This window comes from Megalops cyprinoides, chromosome 21 (genome assembly GCF_013368585.1).
Source record: "Megalops cyprinoides isolate fMegCyp1 chromosome 21, fMegCyp1.pri, whole genome shotgun sequence".
NCBI classification, from domain to species: domain Eukaryota; kingdom Metazoa; phylum Chordata; class Actinopteri; order Elopiformes; family Megalopidae; genus Megalops; species Megalops cyprinoides.
The window spans coordinates 4,279,979-4,297,941 of record NC_050603.1 but is presented as its reverse complement, the minus strand read 5'-3'; the positions used below and the strand labels follow the sequence as shown (position 1 = coordinate 4,297,941).

General features: G+C 48.2%; 1 protein-coding gene across 1 annotated transcript in view; it reads left to right on the top strand.

The window, feature by feature from the left end:
* LOC118796345 (semaphorin-6D-like) overlaps positions 1 to 17,575 on the top strand; it is a 37,899-nt gene extending 20,324 nt beyond the window's left edge. Inside the window, exons 15-17 of the mRNA XM_036555179.1 lie at positions 2,669 to 2,727; positions 3,115 to 3,165; positions 13,516 to 17,575. Of these exons, the coding sequence (XP_036411072.1) occupies positions 2,669 to 2,727; positions 3,115 to 3,165; positions 13,516 to 14,798 (1,393 nt within the window). The 3' untranslated portion in view covers positions 14,799 to 17,575. The remainder of the gene's footprint in view (positions 1 to 2,668; positions 2,728 to 3,114; positions 3,166 to 13,515) is intronic.
* The last annotated feature ends 388 nt before the right edge of the window (positions 17,576 to 17,963 follow it).

Genomic DNA, 17,963 nt, shown 5'->3' with positions numbered 1-17,963 from the left:
GTGTGTTTGCTCGAAACTCTCTTCTCTTGTCAGTCAGCTCTAATGTGATCATCACGTAAGGATGACTTAATTTTCCAAAACTGGCAAAAATGCCTGTGTTTAGGCAAAGTGTGGTGTGGTGTGGTGTGGGAACCGGACGTATGACTGGATAAAGTGAACTGTGTCATACAGACTGTTGCTTTAACGTCATTTGCTGTGCAGCAGAGTAACGCCATGGTCACACCACAGCGGTGCCGTGGAGGGGCACAGAGGTGGCATCACTTCGGCCCACACTGTCCTGGCACAGCAGATTTATGCCAAAATTTGCGACACCATCTCCACGGTGGCACCATAACAGCATGTTCTTTCAAAGTAAACGCAGCTTTGGTGTGCAAAATCCACCAGCAATGAAAGTCACCGTCAGAGCGGTGTTTTCCTGTGGTGAGCTCACCATGTCCAGTCTCTTTGTTGCCACCTCTTCACAGAAAAAAAAGTTGCCACATTTTTCAAGAGCTCCTGTTGGACCCAAATCGCAGAGAGTCGCAATGAAGGATATTCACAAGAAAGACTTGTTTCCATCAGTGTTGGGGTACCTTGATAGGACACTCATGAACTGTATAGCATTCTGGAAAATAATACCATTAGGATTCCATAAAAGTCTATAAAAGGTGAAAAAATTGCGAAACACGGCAACACTTCGTTCGTGTCCAGTTTTGGCCTAATTGGCACTGTTACACACTGACACATTACTTAGCATGAAATTCCAAAGGAAACTTAAAACTGACGTGGCTTATATGAGCTGAGTCACATGAGCTGCTCCGTATCAAAACACTGTCTCCATATTTTGGAGTCCATATCCACAGCAAGACCAATTCAGTAAAAAATAAAATCGCAGCAAAGCTTTATTTAATGTAGAGACTGGGCAGAAAGCATTCAGATTCTTGGAGCTCCTGAGTTTCCTTCCTTGAGATAGATACCAGATGGGCCATCTTTTAGGTGAGGGTAATGAATCAGGCCGAATGCCCCCCCCCCCTTCCTTCTCAAAGTGGGTCTGCTGTTTGGTGGGGACGGGATCCAGAGGTGAGCTCGGCAGATGCCTTGGCAGGAACGGCAGTCTCCACGAGACGAGCTCCAAAGCGCCGAAGTGCTCTCGCTGAGACGAGAGTGGATAAACACGAGCGGGTTTAAGCATCTTAGCAGTTCCCCCCGGTCCACCAGCCAGACAGCCACTCCACTGTGTGAAAAGTTTAAGCCATCACAAAAGGCCTTTACAGTTACCTCAGCCACACACACCAACACACACGCATGCTCGCTCACTCACTCACACATACACACGCACTCTCATTCACACACACACACACACACACACACACACACACACACCAACACACACACGCTCGCTCACTCACTCACACACACACACACACACACCAACACACACAAGCTCGCTCACTCACGTGCACAGAAACACACATCACGTGCATACCTACACACGTGTATGCATCCACACAAACACACACACATACACAGACACACAATTTTGTGGCCTGACTGCTGATCAAAACACAAGTGAAGTTCAGATTACTATGTCTCTGTTGTAAGAGGGTGGGGTGGTGCAGCCAAGATGAGTTTGATTAATGAGCGCAGCTCCCATCCCGCACTTTTTACCTTAATAGAAAGGCAGGGGAGGAGAAATAAATGAATGAGATCAAAGCGTTGGCGCGTCGAAGAAGCGTCAGGATGATTGAACATGCACAGTAGGGGTACATTTTGTGCTCGGAAAACAGGATGAAGAGCCGGGACGAGGCAGATGGATCTGTTCATTCACTTTTCTAATGGAGTTCGGGAGGTGTCACCTCTGTCTCCTGTTCCATTAGCCTGTGAAACCTCGCGCCAGTGTCCAACCTGCTCTCACAGGTGGCAGAGTAGTCTAATAATGGATTTACAGTTATTTATGTTACGACGCACTTGATTTTTGGTTATTCACTGTGGGGGAAGCTGTCTAAATTATGAATGTGACCTATTTCATTAACCTTGTAGTCGGAGCTCGAGAGGTTTGGCTCCGTGTGAGGGGAGTAATGGAATATCGGTTCTCAATTTCACTGCCTAATTCGAAAGCACGGGAAATCCACAGAGAGGCTAATTCGGCGTGTTCCCATCTCCGAAAACGGTGAGAGGAAGGCAGTCGCCTCGGACCGTGTACAGACCGATCCTGCAGGGCATTCTGGGTAAAATAAAGGAGATGTCAGAGAAGCCCTTTACTCCTCCCCCCCAGTTAGTCCATTGTTATCTTTGTTCTGATCATCAACTTCAAAAAATATTTCTCCACATTTTTAGTACTCCCCACTGCCCCCCCCCCCCTCGTCCCCATGTGTGCCACCTTGGTCACAGAGTGATTGTCATGTGACCTTCACAAATTCCCCCTCCTCTCTGCCCTCCGCCACCTTCAGGCTTCAGTTTGACAGCATCCGCAGGTGTCTCCGTGACGATGACAGAGGCCGGAGCGGGCTGACCGCTCTCTCTGACGTTCAGGAGAGCGTCACGGTGTTTGTGTGTTTCGCTTCTCATCCTGCCGGCTCTGAAAAGGTGACAGTGCGGCCAATTAAAAAGCAAGAGGCCTGTATTTAACGGTGGCAGGAAAAGGATATTCTCTGACAGCCCGCTCTCTCTCTGTCTCTTGAATCCTCAGGGCCGGGTTTGAGCAGGACATCGAGGGTGGGCACACAGAGGACACAGACGGCTGTCACGGTAAGCACAGCGACGCGCATCACCTCTGCAGTGGGCGTGTCCAGGTGGATGCAGGTATCGGCAATGAAAGTAATCTCAGCCTTTTTTCGTCACCGGATTGCATGGTCTTCCACGCATAATGATTTGCTTTAATGTTCTGTCAGTAAGTTTCCTGAAAACAAGCCTATGCATCTGAGACCTGCTCCTTACCTCCAGACCTTCTGCAGTTTCCATTTTGTTATCTGTAAGGGCATCTGCAGGGAAACCCCTGCATTGCGACATCAACACGATGAAGTCGTTGTAAAGCAACTGTTGCTTTATAGTTTCCTTATAATGTCAGCCGGTGTTGGTTTGTGGAAATATGTTTACCAACTCTCTTTAATGACACTCTTATTGTTTCATTTGCAGATGTGCTGGTGACGACACGGGGGCAGAATGCCGCTGCCGATTCAGCTTACGGTCAGTTACTGATTCTGTTTTATTCAACCTACAGTTTATTGTTTGTTCGCGTTTAATGACGTCTTCTCAGTTCCTACAGGAAGCGGGTAAGCCTGGTGCAAAGACGGTATGAAATGGGTTACGGCACAAGGGCTGTGTTTGTTGCGAGCTTCGTGTGATTTTAATGGGTCTGGTGCTTTGGTTCTGTGAGGCGCATAGATATGAAGGCTGTCTGACGTCAGGTTTTCTCAGGGGCTTTCGTGGGGCAAGGTTCCTCTGACGTACATCCACAGTCTCATGAAAGGCTCATATTTGTGTATGAGCATTCGCTGTCACGATTTAGGTGAATGGATGTCAGGATCTGTCGTTTTCTTTTTGTCCTGAATTTCTGGCAGTGAGTCATTTCTGAGGTTCCCACAGGGAGTCTGTTGAGACCGTGCTGTATGTGTTGTGAAAACAGGTTTTTGGCAGCAACTAAGCAACTCTAGGAGAATATTGCATGTCTCACTCAATCATTGAACGAGCAGCTTCCCCCGAAGTAATCAAAGTACCTTTGTTCTACCACTAGGTGGCGAAAAGGCACCACTCAGAGTATCAGCCAAAGCGGTCTCAACCCTCAGAACAATGCCCATGCTTGCTCTTTTTCCTGCGGGCCAATCAATATGCAGACTTATTCAGCACAATTTATCTAATCAATTATTTTTTCACACAAACGCTCTCGTTTTCACTCAAGTGTGAAATAAGTTGGACACAAAAAATCAAAACGGCCGTAAAAAAAAAGCTCGACAGACGGCCAGCAAATGGAGACCGCCACATGGGCCGTGACTGTGCGTATTAACATTCTGTATTTTATTATTCTGTTTTGCAACATTTTTTTTTCCCTCCACAGTCTCTTCCCAGAGTTCCAGCACTTTCATACCGCAGCAGAAGTGACAGTGTTTTTTTTTTTTCCCCTTTTTTTTTCCAATGGAGAGTGCTGGCTTTGTTTTGATATTTAATTACCATGGTGAGTCGCTGAGGTTCTCCAGCAGGAAAGCAGAGAAACGATTGTGCAAGCACACCACTCAGCCACCGCCGTATCAAAAATGAGAAGCCATCAGGTGTAACGTTAAAAACATAATTGCCGTTCGCCATAAACAGTTATGGAGTGGGTGCTTATCAGGCAAATATTAAGGCCCCGCACGGATTTTGAATTCGTGGTAATTGATCCATCACACAGATTATACAATAACACAATTAGGGCACTAAGGCAGACACTGAACCACCTACAAAAGGGCTTCTTCACCGTCCCTGTGGGTTATGCCAGCTATGCATTGTAGGAGTCTGGATCCAAGGAGATGCACTTAAACTCTCTTAGGCCTGTGTTTGGTTTCTGCTCCATTTATGTCTCCATTCCAAGGAAGAGTTCACATCTCAAACCTAGGGAGCAAAAACAGTGCATGCCACATAGGTAGGACTGCCCCTGTACCCTCAGATGACATAACGGATGTCAGTTCGTCAGTTCCAGTTGGTTACAGAGTAACAAGCAATATGTGAGAGATTTAGCATCAAGCCAAAAAAAAAAAAAAACAAAAACGCTAAGCTACAGGGATAAAACCAAAGCTCTCACAAGCATGCGTATGCGCATGCAATAGAGTCATCACGACAGGAAACATGACATTCCTACAGCACAGATAATAGTGTCTGACGATGATCCGCGGGAGAGAGGCAGCCTCGAGCATTCGGAATCAGAGCGTCTTCAGGGCTCCTGGCTCCGCTCCCCTCTGTGGCCTGGCACGGCGATCCCGCCGGCGCGGCGGGTGCCAGCCGCTGATGAGTGCAACCACCACCCCCCACGGATTAATTCGGTCTTTCTGCTGCATACGGCGTCCGAAGCCCCCGCGAGTTGCATAAAGGAGATTACCCCTTTGTTCGGGGCTGGGAGCGTTCACTTTAACGCAGACGCCTGTCTGTCCGAAACGAATCCGAAACAATCGCGTTTGGCAGAGAGGCGCGAAATGATGGACCTTACCTCATCCTCACCCCCACGAAGCCCCCCCCCCCCCCCCCCCCCCCACACACACCAAAAACCTCATTCAGCTGCCGCCCACGAGAGAAGACGACGCGGACACAGAACACACAACACACAACACAACACAGTCCCCCAGGCCGCAGCCAACAGTAAACAGAGATTTAAACACAGGCCCTCGCTAGCTGCTGCCCGGCACACCTTCCCTGGAGCCAGGGTTTCATTTGGCCGGCGCAGATGGTGCTTCGGCAGCATGCCGTATTGCGGTTGAAAGTGAAAGAAAGACGGGGGAGAGACAGAGGGAGAGAGAGAGGGGGGCCCCCCAGGACCAGCGCGTGGGCCCGGGCTCCCTGGTGCCATCGTGGCGGCGGGCTCATTAGCCAGCAGGCCCAGTCCGCTGTGGTGTGGTGTGCGCGTGCTTGCGAGACACACAGCTGCGCGGGTGGTTCTCAGTCAAACTTCTACCCTCATGAAAAAAAAACAATTAAATAACAGCACCTGGAAAAAAATCCAATATGTAAGGCGTGTAGGATTGTTAGTACGAGTGTTATTGGCGTTTAGCAGATGCTCTTATCCAGAGTGACTTACATCAATGACAGGTTTTTACAATGTTATCCATTTATACAGCTAGATATATACTGAGGCAATTGTGGGTTAAGTACCTTGCCCAAGGGTACAGCAGCAGTACTGGAGTCAAACCTGCAACCTTTCAGTTGCGAGTCTTGCTCTTTAACCACTCTGCTACAATGCTGCCTGTTGCTTTTAACTCAGTTCAGTTATAGTAAGGATATTGAGTGGCGTTAGACAAAGTGATTATTACAAAGAGACTGGAGATCAGCTGTAGCTTACAGCCACTGCTGGAACCGTGACTCGTGCTTTGACTCATGTTTTGATGATCATGCCTAATACACTAGCTTATCAACAGGTGTCTACTTTCTGTCCCCTTTGGCTACAAATGTTCCACGCTCCGGTGTTTGTAAACGTATCTGTGAGCACACTCCAGCTCCTCTCCTCTCTGTCCCACACCGTCTCAGTTTCTGTTCTGTGCAGCTCTAATTTTTCCTCCCACAATGCACCACTCCAGCAGCTCCAGTGAGCCACTCTGACTCAGTGCAGCCTCAGCCCCGGCCCTGGCTCTCTGCTCAGAAGGGGAGAGCGCAAAGCGAACTCGTCACACGGCTGCCTTTAGCTGCTGCTAGCAGAACCCCAGTGGCTCGGCTCAGTCATTTTCATCTCTCTTTTTCTTTTTTTTTTTTTTTTTTTTGGTGAGCGGCAAAACTCGCTGAGAACATTCAAAGCAAAAAACATACCGCTTTTGCATTTAATTACAAGCCGAGGACGAACGCCTACCGAATCCGGGGTGTTGGGGGGGGGGGTAAAAGTGGCACAGGAGCAGCATTGGCCTCAGGAGTCATTCCTGCCCGAGGTGACCATTAGGAATAAAGCACTTCATGCCCCTGCCTTTGCCAGTGCTGGCTTCCGCAGTGTTGCAACCAAGAGTAATCTATGTAAGCGCGTTAAGCGCATGAAGTCAAATTATCATGGAAGGAGCACAACGCTATACATATTAGAACTGTACCCATTTGTACTGAGAGCATCTTAATGAGGGTAGCAAGCACTTTCACAGAGAGCTCTCCCGCGGTGCTTTAAAGCTGAAACCGCTGCAGTTTTCGCACTGACGTACCTCCATACCTTACCTGACTCGAATAACTTACTATTTGTTTTTCCGAGTGGGCCATAATCCTACGAGGCCATCCCTACCCCACTTCTGGTTTTTAAAACGGGCCTTCTTTTGGGTCAGTGGCGTACCGAAGTGAACCACGGCGTACGGGAGCTGGGGTCCCAGATCCCCGACTCGCGGCTAATTTATCTGAGGGAGCGGAGACAGACGTCTCGATAATAAAGCACGAAAAGGGAAGCGGGGCCTCCGCAACTCATTAAAGCACCGTGGGGAAGGAGGGACAAAACGAACTCATCCAGAACTTCCTCTGCAAAGCCTGAGGGGGGACAGAGAGAGAGCGAGCGGGAGAGAGGGAGAGCCAGAGTCACAGAAACACTGCCAGGCCTTAAAGGGTGCTTTCATTACCCTCTCATAGAGGAAAAAGGGCTTCATCAGTGTTCAAGTCATCCACTTTTCCACATTCATTGTGCTCTTCATTTCATAACACAAGCTGTGCGCACGAACGACAGTAACTGGCAGTTTTCCAGCTGCTCAGTAATTGGCGATTTGCTCGAAAAGGACGACTGTTTACAGCCCAGTGAATGGAGAACCACCTAATCGAAATTTTTATGTGTTGTAAAATTAAACTGTTACCGTGTTATTTTATAATGCAATAGAAATCTTTTAAAGAACGGGAAGCAGGAACTGAGGCTGTTGAGGAAGATTGTAGTGTGAGTCTGTTGAATTAATTGATTCTGTTTTTTTTTTTCCCTTTGGAAACTTTGTGTTTGATGTCAGGACATGGATGATTCTATAAAGCGACCGTAGTAAAACCGTACATCCCTACAGTTTAAGCACCATACAGCAGGGGGTGACTCTTGTATCTTTGTACCCGGCTGATTCATGTTTTTCTGTCACCATACAACAGTAGGGTTCACTGGAGGTCCACAAGTTTCGGGTCTTCGTTCCAGCTCAGGTCTCAACCGTTTAATCAGAGCCACTGATTGGATGCATACTTAGAATCAGTTATTTCCATTGGTCAGTAAGATGCTGTGAAAACTGTGTCTAAATCCAACAGGGTGTGTGCGTGTTGGACTCTGTGTGTGCGTGTTGAACTGGATGCCGCTGCATTTACATGATAGCTCATGTGTCCTTTTTACTGTGGCATGTCTCCTAAACTCACTTAACTCGTTTTAATTTCTGAAGACCAAGCCTGGTACGTGACTTCCACATGCCCTGTACTTCAGAGCCGAAACACACTGTTCCAGTACCATCTGAACACTCCAAAACTCATCATTTCTAAAGCCAGTCATTTGAGATTTCCAAAAAAAGAAAACGCATAAAAAGCCTCAAGCAGTATTTGCCTCAAGTAGGTAGCTGGTTTCTCGGCTTTTCAGCTGTTTGTGTATGCTTATTATTATTATATTTATTTTTTTTATTTTTCACTTTGTGTTTCCCCCTCCTGGTCCTGACCGCAGCAGGCTTCAGAGAGCCGAAAACAGCGCAGGTTGTGTAACTTGGTCCGTTTGGACGCGCCGTTCCCAATTAGCGCGTCGCTGCGCGGAGCAACGGCTCTCAACAGCCCTCGGTGGGTCACGTAACGCCAGCGCGACGGCTATTTTTAACCACCAGGAACTAATCGTTTTTGTTGAGTTGAGGAACAGAGGCTGTCAGAGCGTTTCGGGGTGGCTCCCGAGCCCTGTGTTGTAGTTGTGTGCTTGGAGAGAGGGGAGGACAGAGCCCCTTAATCCGCCTGTGACTGCATATTTCCGCGTCTCGTACCCGGGACCCGTTATCCGCGTGCAGTATGCATCCCTCTCTGTCCCTCCCCATCAAAATGCCTGTTTACCTGTCCGGCAGCCCTGAGAGTGTCTTTAATGTGCACCCCCCCCCCCCACCATTAACTCCTTGTGGCGCATTAGCCGAGGCGCCACACGTTAAAACGAGACGTGGGAGAGGGGAAAAAAACCCCGTAATGTAACCGCCCGCGAGAAACGGGGAGGATGCGCTAATTGCATCACGTAACTTTGAAATGCATTATCAGCCGCTCAGATGCTGTTGGCTCCTGGGCTCTGAGCGATGACTGTGCCATTATCCTTTAATCCCAGCTGCTGTTGGAGTTTTGTTTTTTAAAAAAATGAAGTGCACAATACGCTCACACGCTCGCGTAATTTACCAGCGCGGTGCCGCATCAGGGAAGCTTCCACAGCTTCCCCGTGAACAAAAGCCGAGGAAAGGACAACTCCAGAAAACATCTGCTCCTTTTTTTTTTTTTTTTTTTTGACTCATAGCAACTTCTGAGTGTATGGGGGTTTGAAGTTGGCTCCAGGTAGGTTTTGTTATTTTTTTTGACCAACCCAATCAAAAACCCAGTCCAGTCCATTTGTGTGGACACAAATCTATAATAATTGCACTGGTAGCGGCTGGATACCTTGAGCATGAGCAAACTGATAAACAGGTTTCAAACAATCACCATGTCAGTATGTCTCCCAGCTCAAACCCAAAACTTTTCAAAACTTTTCAAACCCCATTGCGCCCAGTGAACAAATGCATTTCCTGTGACTCATCCCTTTAAAAAAAAAAAAAGCAACCGTCACTCATTTGTAGGCATATGATGATTTCAAGCATACTAAAAAAATAAATCTCAAACAGTGCATTAAAAGTATTGAAATTGCCACTTTAATGCATGTAATATCCTGCGCATTCATTTCAAGATTGCCCCTCATGATTTTACTTAGTGGTATGTGTGTATGAACAGTTGTAGTGTTTGGATTTGTGGTTCTGTGGAAGGTATGTAATATGCCTTTTATCACATGTACATTGGGGACCACTTAAACCTCTGTCACATCCCTGTGGGTCCTGACTCACAGCTCTGAGAGGACTGGTTCAGCTGTGTGTGGGAACCAGAGGTACAGTCAGCCCAGTGCGGTGACGGCAGTCCATCCCGTCGTGGGCTCTCCGCAGTGTGTGACCACCAAAACCCCAGTTCTTGGCTCACGCCTCCGCAACAGTCCACACCTCTTAGAAGTCATGAGTCGTGCGGTTCCACCCGAGGCCCATGGCATGGAGGGCGGAGTCACAGGGCCATGGGGCGGGTAGGGGGTGGTGTTCAACTGTGAGTCACAGCTCTCCCGCTAGCCACAGAGAGCTGAGGCTGCAGCAAGGGATTCTGGGACAGAAGGCAATTGTGCCAGCCATGGCTAAGTCCAAAGGTAGTTCACTTCCTTAAGGTCGTGCCTCAGCTACGCTACAAACAAACTGATAGTCCACTGTGCACTCCCAACAGCCCTTATTAAAACCACATATATGTAATAAATAAATATATAATAAGAAGTATATAAATAATAAGTGTACTAACACACACTAAAACATAAAATATGAACTGGATGTAGAATGAAGAAGAAGAATGTATTTTACAATATGTGGTCAATTTTATGGGACTGTGATGGAAATCAGTCTATTGTAGCAACATAGGAGCCAGAGGCAGAGGCAGTTTAAGACCGGTGTAAATCCACAGCCCCGCCATGAACCGATCCCGCCAAGTCCAGGGCAGTGACGTAGCCGAAATTACACCAGACCATAAAAGCCTGGACGGCTGTCAAGCAATCTGAGACCGCGAGCATTAAATATACTCGTCCGTTTTTATGTTTACCAAAACAAAAACAAAAAAATCCAGCTGGACTCCACGCCAGAACGCACGTCTGTCATCGTGAATGATCAAATCCCAGATTATGGCTGACATGCCGCCGCGGGCCGAGAGCGATCGAACGCCAGCGGAGTACACACGCCGCGACTGCTCAGCCGTGGCACCCCGCGAAACCCCAGTATAAATATTAATATTCTTCCGAGGATTGGAGGTAAACTTAAAACACATGCTGAACACACACGCGGGCCGGGCGAGGCCCTCGCCGACGCGGGCGCCTGCTTTCATTTCTGGCAGGCGTTACAACGGTGACCTTTTAAAGCGGGACCACAGAGGAGCCGCGCCAGCTTTAAGCGAGCGCGTTTGATCGGATCGCAGCCGCAGAGGCGGAGACGCCGTCCCCTACCCCGCCACCCCCCTCCTCTCTCCCCCATTGCCGGAGTGGTCCTGTGTGCGTGGAATGCCAAACTGCCTCTGAAGTTTATCGTTTTTTTTTTTCTTTCTTCTACCTTTAACGCACAGAGTAGGACAGAGATGATATTTGCTGGTCTCTCCATTCACGGTGGAACTGCAAGCTTAAACATAATGCAGTGGGGATGAGGAGACAAAGAAATGACCAGACATTGCCTATGGAATGATTCCACTGGCATCTTTTCTCCTTATATTAAAATTGAAACTGAAAGAGCATAGTGTGAACTGTTTCACTGCGTTCTGAGTATTGGATGCTGACCTCTGTTCATTTTATCTCAATCTACTCACAGAGCTCGGGATCTCCACGTTGCTTGGTTAACATTTGTTTCTCATTATTAAGGATCCATATAGCAACGTATTGCTCTCCACTGACTCTCTGACCTGCATAAAACATCTACTTGAACCATAAGGAAAATCCTACTCTGTGTAAAGTTAAGAGAAAAACACTTGCCTCGTTGGGCTCCGATTATCAAATCTTTGTCATCAACCCTTCACGCTTCACTGCACATGTCTGATCAGAGCTGGTTTCATACCAAAGGATTTGTTCCGGCTTTGGATTTGGTCAAATCCCGTCTCATCAGAATTGACCAGCAAGTTGTCATTCACGTTACAAACGCACATAAACTCACTTTGCCGGTCTCAGCATTTTCCTGCATGGTTATTTCTTGTCTTTAAGCAGCAGCAAGGGCTGACCGCTAAATGAAAATAGCAATCATTCCGTCATAGTTCTGCCAGGGGATATTATGAAACTATAATATACCTACTTTAAAAGCAAATGAAAGTATTAGCCATGTGTGCCACTTTTCTGCTCTGAAAAATAGGTAGTTCTGCGGACCTGCATTAGTTTTCCCCCTCCCTGTGTGCATTTCCATAAATACCATGATCACAGGCAACGGAGCCTTTTTTCTCACCACCTCCTTATTTTCACAATTATCATCATCATCATCATCATCATCATCATTGCCGTCGTCGTCACGCGCGTTGCATTTACCTGTGTCAATCTCCATCACGTCGACTGACGTGGGTAGTGATTATGGCAGGAAATTACCCCGTTTGCATCTGTAGAAACCTGCTACTGCCAGGGGATTTCATCTCACTGCTCTAATTCAGATGCTGTCTGCACCAAGGGGCTGTGTGTTCTCAATGGTTCACGGTGTGTGTGTGTGTGTGTGTGTGTGTGTGTGTGTGTGTGTGTATATACACATACACATATACCTATATAAAGGTATATCATATCCCCAACTATGAACAATAACATGTTACAAAAAAGAAACGGAGACAATCATTTGTGGTTTTCGTCTTAATATTATTTTATATTATTTATTATTCTAAAGGCATTCCTGTTGTGTTATTTCAGGTTCTGGTATTTCTGAATTAGATTTTTGACCGTTCCCTTTGGGAGAATTGCTCCGAGTATTGCTTTTTAGATCTTCAGTGTTTTTCCTCTCTCTCTCTGTGATTTACATAGTCTGAAGAATTCTGTGGAAGGCCAGGGCTTACAAGGATTCATTAGCAGCTAGACCATTACTTATTTGATTCTGATCCTAATCACTATGCACTGAACTTTTGTAACAGACCCCATTTCAAAGCCAGCATACATTACAGGCTTGCCTGCCATCAGCACATTGCCCGAAGAGTGGAACCACAGCTATCATATTTACTGAACAGATGTTTGACTCAAGGTGCTCAGCATTGAATATCTTGTCTCGGCCATTGCTGAAGAAAAGAGTGTTCTAATTTGCAGTCTCCTGATGAATAATAATGAATGGGTGTGGTCAAAGACAATGCCCGCAGCTAGTATACCAATGTGAATAGAACCAAAGCCCCCTCTAGTGCCAAGCAGAGCCTGGAGGCAAGGAGAATGGAAGGGAGGCAGAGCTGAATATCTGCTCAGTAAAGTGAATGGTGGAACTCTCTGCATGGGCCAGGAAGTAACACAGTGTGTGTGATCTCACTGGAGTTGGAGAGTCTCTGCTCTCCAGGCCTTGAGTGTTGGTGTTCCAGCTCCAACTGGGAACAGTGGTTGACTTGGCTCCATTTTGACGATGAGTCTAGCGAGTTGGAAGGAAGGCCAGTGGAAAAACAGACACCATAGCACCCAAACGAGAACCTCTGAGACAGCTGGTGCGCATTGTCGGAGGAATTTTCGATCGGTTCTATAAATAAACCATAAAGATGGATTTGGCCGCATTGTGTTCTCTGATAAGCAGGTGTGTCTCAGTATTAATCTTGGCAAGCTTGGTGCCGGGTACACCTGTGCTACAGTGTGCGCTTGAATTTGGCTTAAAAAATTTTCTGGTGCTTTATTCAGCGTTTAAAGCCTGAAAGTGTTCAGAGGTTTAATCACCGCTTGGGAGCTCTTAGTCTCTGCCCCTGAGATACTGGCTGAGTGCTTGGCAAGAAATAGCTCTTGTTTTATTAACAGAAAGAGAAGCTTGCTTGAGCTGGGTTCAGAATAGGTCAGCCAGGGCAGCTCCATTATTGTTGTTTTTCTGTATCAAACACGGCGGCCATTTTGCTGATGCTTTTTGTCGTGATTTTGGCAGTGTCAGTCAGTGTGGTGACGGTTTTTGTCCTCTCTGCCCGCAGGTGTTCGACGGCCTCCAGACGCTGACAAGTCCAGCTACAGCGTACACTACACACTGCTGATCGCCTGCGTGCTGGTGGCCTTTGTCCTGGGCGCCTTCCTCTCCGGGTTCCTGGTCTCCTGCTACTGCAGCCACAGCGGCCACAAGACCAAGAGGCTGGGCAAGGACCCCGAGACGCCCCTCCCCCATGCCCTGTCCCTGCGTAGCCTAGCCAAGCTCAACGGCCTGCTGGATGGCCAGGCCAAGGAGGAGAAGCTGGAGGTGCCCTCCCCAAAGCTCTACAACTCCTTCATCCCCAACGGGAAGGAGCACCCTCCCAGCGGGAAGTGCCGGTCTGGGGGGGGTGCTGACCACGCCCACCACCACCATCACCACCACCACCACCACCACTCTGACGAGCTGACGGGCTTGCCCACCCCCGACTCCACCCCCGAGCTGCCAATCAAGAGCATGAAGGCCTTCAGGAACCAATGGGAGAAGAACCAGAACTGCAACAATGCCAAGGACTCCAAGCCCCCCGGCATGGGCAGCTCGCGGTCCAGCTCAGCCATCTCCCAACAGATGTTCCCCTTCTCCCACGGCCTGTCCAACGGGCAGCCACTAGGGGGCGCCTTCCACCTGGAGGAGAGGAAGATCCCCAACGGCGAGCGGGTGGTGCCACAGCCCTACCACTGCTACCCCCACACTGTGGTGGACGTCTCCGCCCTGGACGAGCTCCTGAAGCACATCCACGAGACCAACGCGGCTGGCGGCAAGGATCTGACGGTGCTGACATCCGCCCCGCTGCCTGCCGGCGCCCAACCCGCCTTCGCCAACCGGGTCCAGCCGCAGATCCCCGACACAGAGTCTGCCCCCTACTACAGCTCCTCCACCCTGCCGCGGGACAGCCTGACCCGCCGCATGGACGTCCCCCCAGACGCGCCCCCACCGGCCCAATCCGAGGGCCCCGCCCGCCACCCGTCCCAGAGGCACTCCCTGATCACCGTCCCCAAGATGGCCAACAGAGGCCTGGTCCCCCGGCAGCACAGTTTCGGCCAGCGGAGCGGCCACCAGCCGCCCACCCTGCTGACACGGATGAACTCGTCGGGCGGCTCCAGCGAGGCCCACCACCCGCTCATCCCCAGCGGATACCTGACCCGCCAGCACAGCTACAGCGAGCAGCCGCCCGCGCACCGGGTCGCCATCGTCCGCCGGAGCGCCTCCCTCAAGCCCGAGGTGCCCCCCAAGCCCCTCTTCCTCCCGGCCACCTCTCCCGTCAACCCCCAGGGCAAGTTCAACTACTGAGGTGAGGGTAGGGGGGCAGGGACAGGGGCGAGACTGGGGACACCCTCCACTAAAACCCTCTAAAGAGCCGAACAGGACGGGGGCTACGGGGAGGGGGGGGTGGAATGTCCAGGGAATGACCGATGAGGTTCACCTTTCGGCCTCCACCAAACCCGATTCCCCTCCCGGCAAGCGTCTCTGTACCACATTGGTATCACTTTGCCACTGGCTCCGAGGAAGCCGGTGGACTTGGTGGGGGTTGGGGAGGGGTTTATCCTGACCTAGAGGTCACCGGTAGGTCACCCGCCACCTTCAGTTAGGCTCTTGGTCACGATCGAAATCCATTGGAGGTGAATATTGCACGTTGTGCATTGTGGGGCCGGACAGGGACCACGAAGAGCATTCGCTCAGCGCTAAGCTAACATGTCAGACCAGAGTCAACGGCCACTGCTGACTCAGCCTCCAGTGTGCATCTCTATATGCATGTGTGTATGTGTACATGTGTTTATATATATATACACATTGGATATGTATATATACATACACAGTGCAGGAAGTGGATCCAGTGGACTCCCTGTAGGCAGCCCTTTCTTCGCCTTATCCTCTTCCTCAGAGAGACGTTTGGCGTATGTACGTCGTATGTACGTTGTATGTATGTTTCTCACCTTGACCAAACAGGTTGCACTCCCTCCATACACCTATGGTAAGGTGAGATGCACGGCAATGATCTCTTTCTGACTGTCAAGAAGAGGCCAGCTGCCGAGTTTTGCTTCATGGGGAATACAGGAACTCCCCACAGGCCACGCAGGCAAAAAGATTTCCTCTGCAACTCACAGGTAAAGAAAACTATCTCTGCAAACTGGAGGAGAACAGGACCAGGAGGAGTGCTTCAACCAAAAATGACAGCATTGGCATTTGGGAAAATAGGAAGTCTTGCTTTGGTGAGCATCATAAGAACAGGCCCAGACTCATAGTCTAAGGCCCTTCCTTAGATTCATTTAAGGAGATTTTTTATGCTTGTAAAGCAAGGACTACTATCCCATGGGCACTTCAGAAGGGTCAGTAATCCAGTCAATGCAAGAACAGGGGCATATGTCAAAATGAGAGCTTAAACGTGAAGATGTACCGCAAAACATGACATTAATCCCTGACAACATGAGATTTATTTTCTAAAAAAAGAGGACCTAAATACCAGGTTAAAAAGCATAACGCTTCATTTTCGGGGTTGCCCTTGGTTTTAATGTAGAGAAGACAGCTATTGTTACAGTGACCATAATTACTATTAACTTTGTGCATATAGGTGTAAATAAAGGACTGTGGAATAATAACTAGCCAAAATTTTAATTGTATGTGTAAATTTGTGCCTTATTTAATATAACGTGCTATGGATGATGTTATGGGAAAAGGAGGCTGTATTAGATCTTTCATTTTGTTTCTCTTTTTTTGTATTTTTTATTTTGTTGTCAATATGTGTCTACCATTTTTAATCTCCTAGCATTTTTTGACACCCCGAATCACAGGTCAGTATTACTATGTGTGTGGTTGTTGTGATCGACCAGGCATCTTAAGGCTGCAAGTAAAGGTGCATTTTTTTTTTCAACCATCACTGGATCACCTCAGCTTCAACAGCGCAAATAGTGACTGGAAACCCTACCAGTGAGCCAGTCCAGGAAGGAAGACAGAGTGCTTTCTCTCCTTTCTGATGAAACTACTGTGTCTCTGGTATAGTTCTGAGATTAAAGGGTTAAACTGCCTACACAAGCAACATCTGTGATTTATTCCACTTTACTATATACACATCTGGACATAAAATCTGTGCATATGTATAAGGATACTCCTGCCTGTGTTTTTTTTTTGTTAGTTTTTAAAACCTCTCGTCATTTCACTTTAGCTGTGGCGGATATTGGAGCAAACCGTAAACCAAGTATTTAAGCTTTATGTAGTAGAGTCTCTGTTTTAATGGCAGGGTAATTGTGGGAACGATTTAGGAGCAGTGGGTTGTAAAATGAATTTGCACAGCCGCTGGGCAAACACACCAGGGGGGGTCGGGGCGGGCTGATCTATACTTGGCAGGCCGGAGGGGTGTCAGCGCCATTCCTACACGGTGGTGGTGTGGAGGGTGGGGGGTCAGCGTCGGTCTCCAGGAGAAGGGCACCGGTTCAGTCGGGGTCAGGAAAATCAGGAGTACCTTTCTCCTGTCACGCCACACGCCCAAGCTGTGTGCATGCTGTTTTTTTACTCTTGTCAGACAGCGCACGCTCCACTCCAGTTGGTCCAAACTGCCTCACCCCTCAGTACGTCTGGACCAATCGTAGACGAGTGCCTCAGTTTGGCAGCTGAATCAGATATGACATAAATAAGACACACAAGCTCACTCCATGTTTTTTTTTTTCTTTGCAGCTCATTGCTCTGATAGCTCATAGCTTTCTAAAGATATGTAGAAAAACACACCATGCAGTCAAAAGGCGAAGTTCTCACTATGCATTTTAATATGCATTGGGTAACAACCTGAATAAAATCAAAGCAACCGTGTTTAAGCTAATACAGGAAGGTTTCTCCCCTCCCTCTGACCAGTCAGTGGACACACAGACCAGCTGGCTTACAGGCTGTAGGGAGTGAATGTTCTAGCGGTGGCGTGGCGTTTTCAGATCGCTTGTGGCAAAGGGAACGGTTACTGCTGTATCACTGTCGCTTTGGGATTTCTTTGAATTGCACAGTGTAAATAATGAAATATTCCTTTTATTGTTATTCAGCATTCTTCTGTTTCGTTTTGTTTTAATTTTTTTAAAGCGGGCTATGCCCCAAGAGTTTCATTCAATGCTATTGTATGTCCCTTATAATTTAAGAAATTAAATAAAATGGTCTTACAAACGTGCTTTCTGCCTTCTGACGGATGTTTCGTGCAAAACCATGTCCTCACCTCTCTTGGCCGTTGGCCCTTGTCTCTCCAGCTATCGGTCTGGTCTTAACCCATGTTGCCCCAGTTTTTGCATTAATAGCTTTGAGTGAGTTACACATAAGCCATTCAATCAATCCATATGTGTTTGGATGAGAACATTGAGCATTGAACATTAAACCTAAAGCAATGCTCCTCTGGACACTTGCATAACTATCAGCATGCACCTAATGAAACACCATTAATTAGGCTTTAGTAGATGGATATGCACCTAAATTAATAGGCCAAAA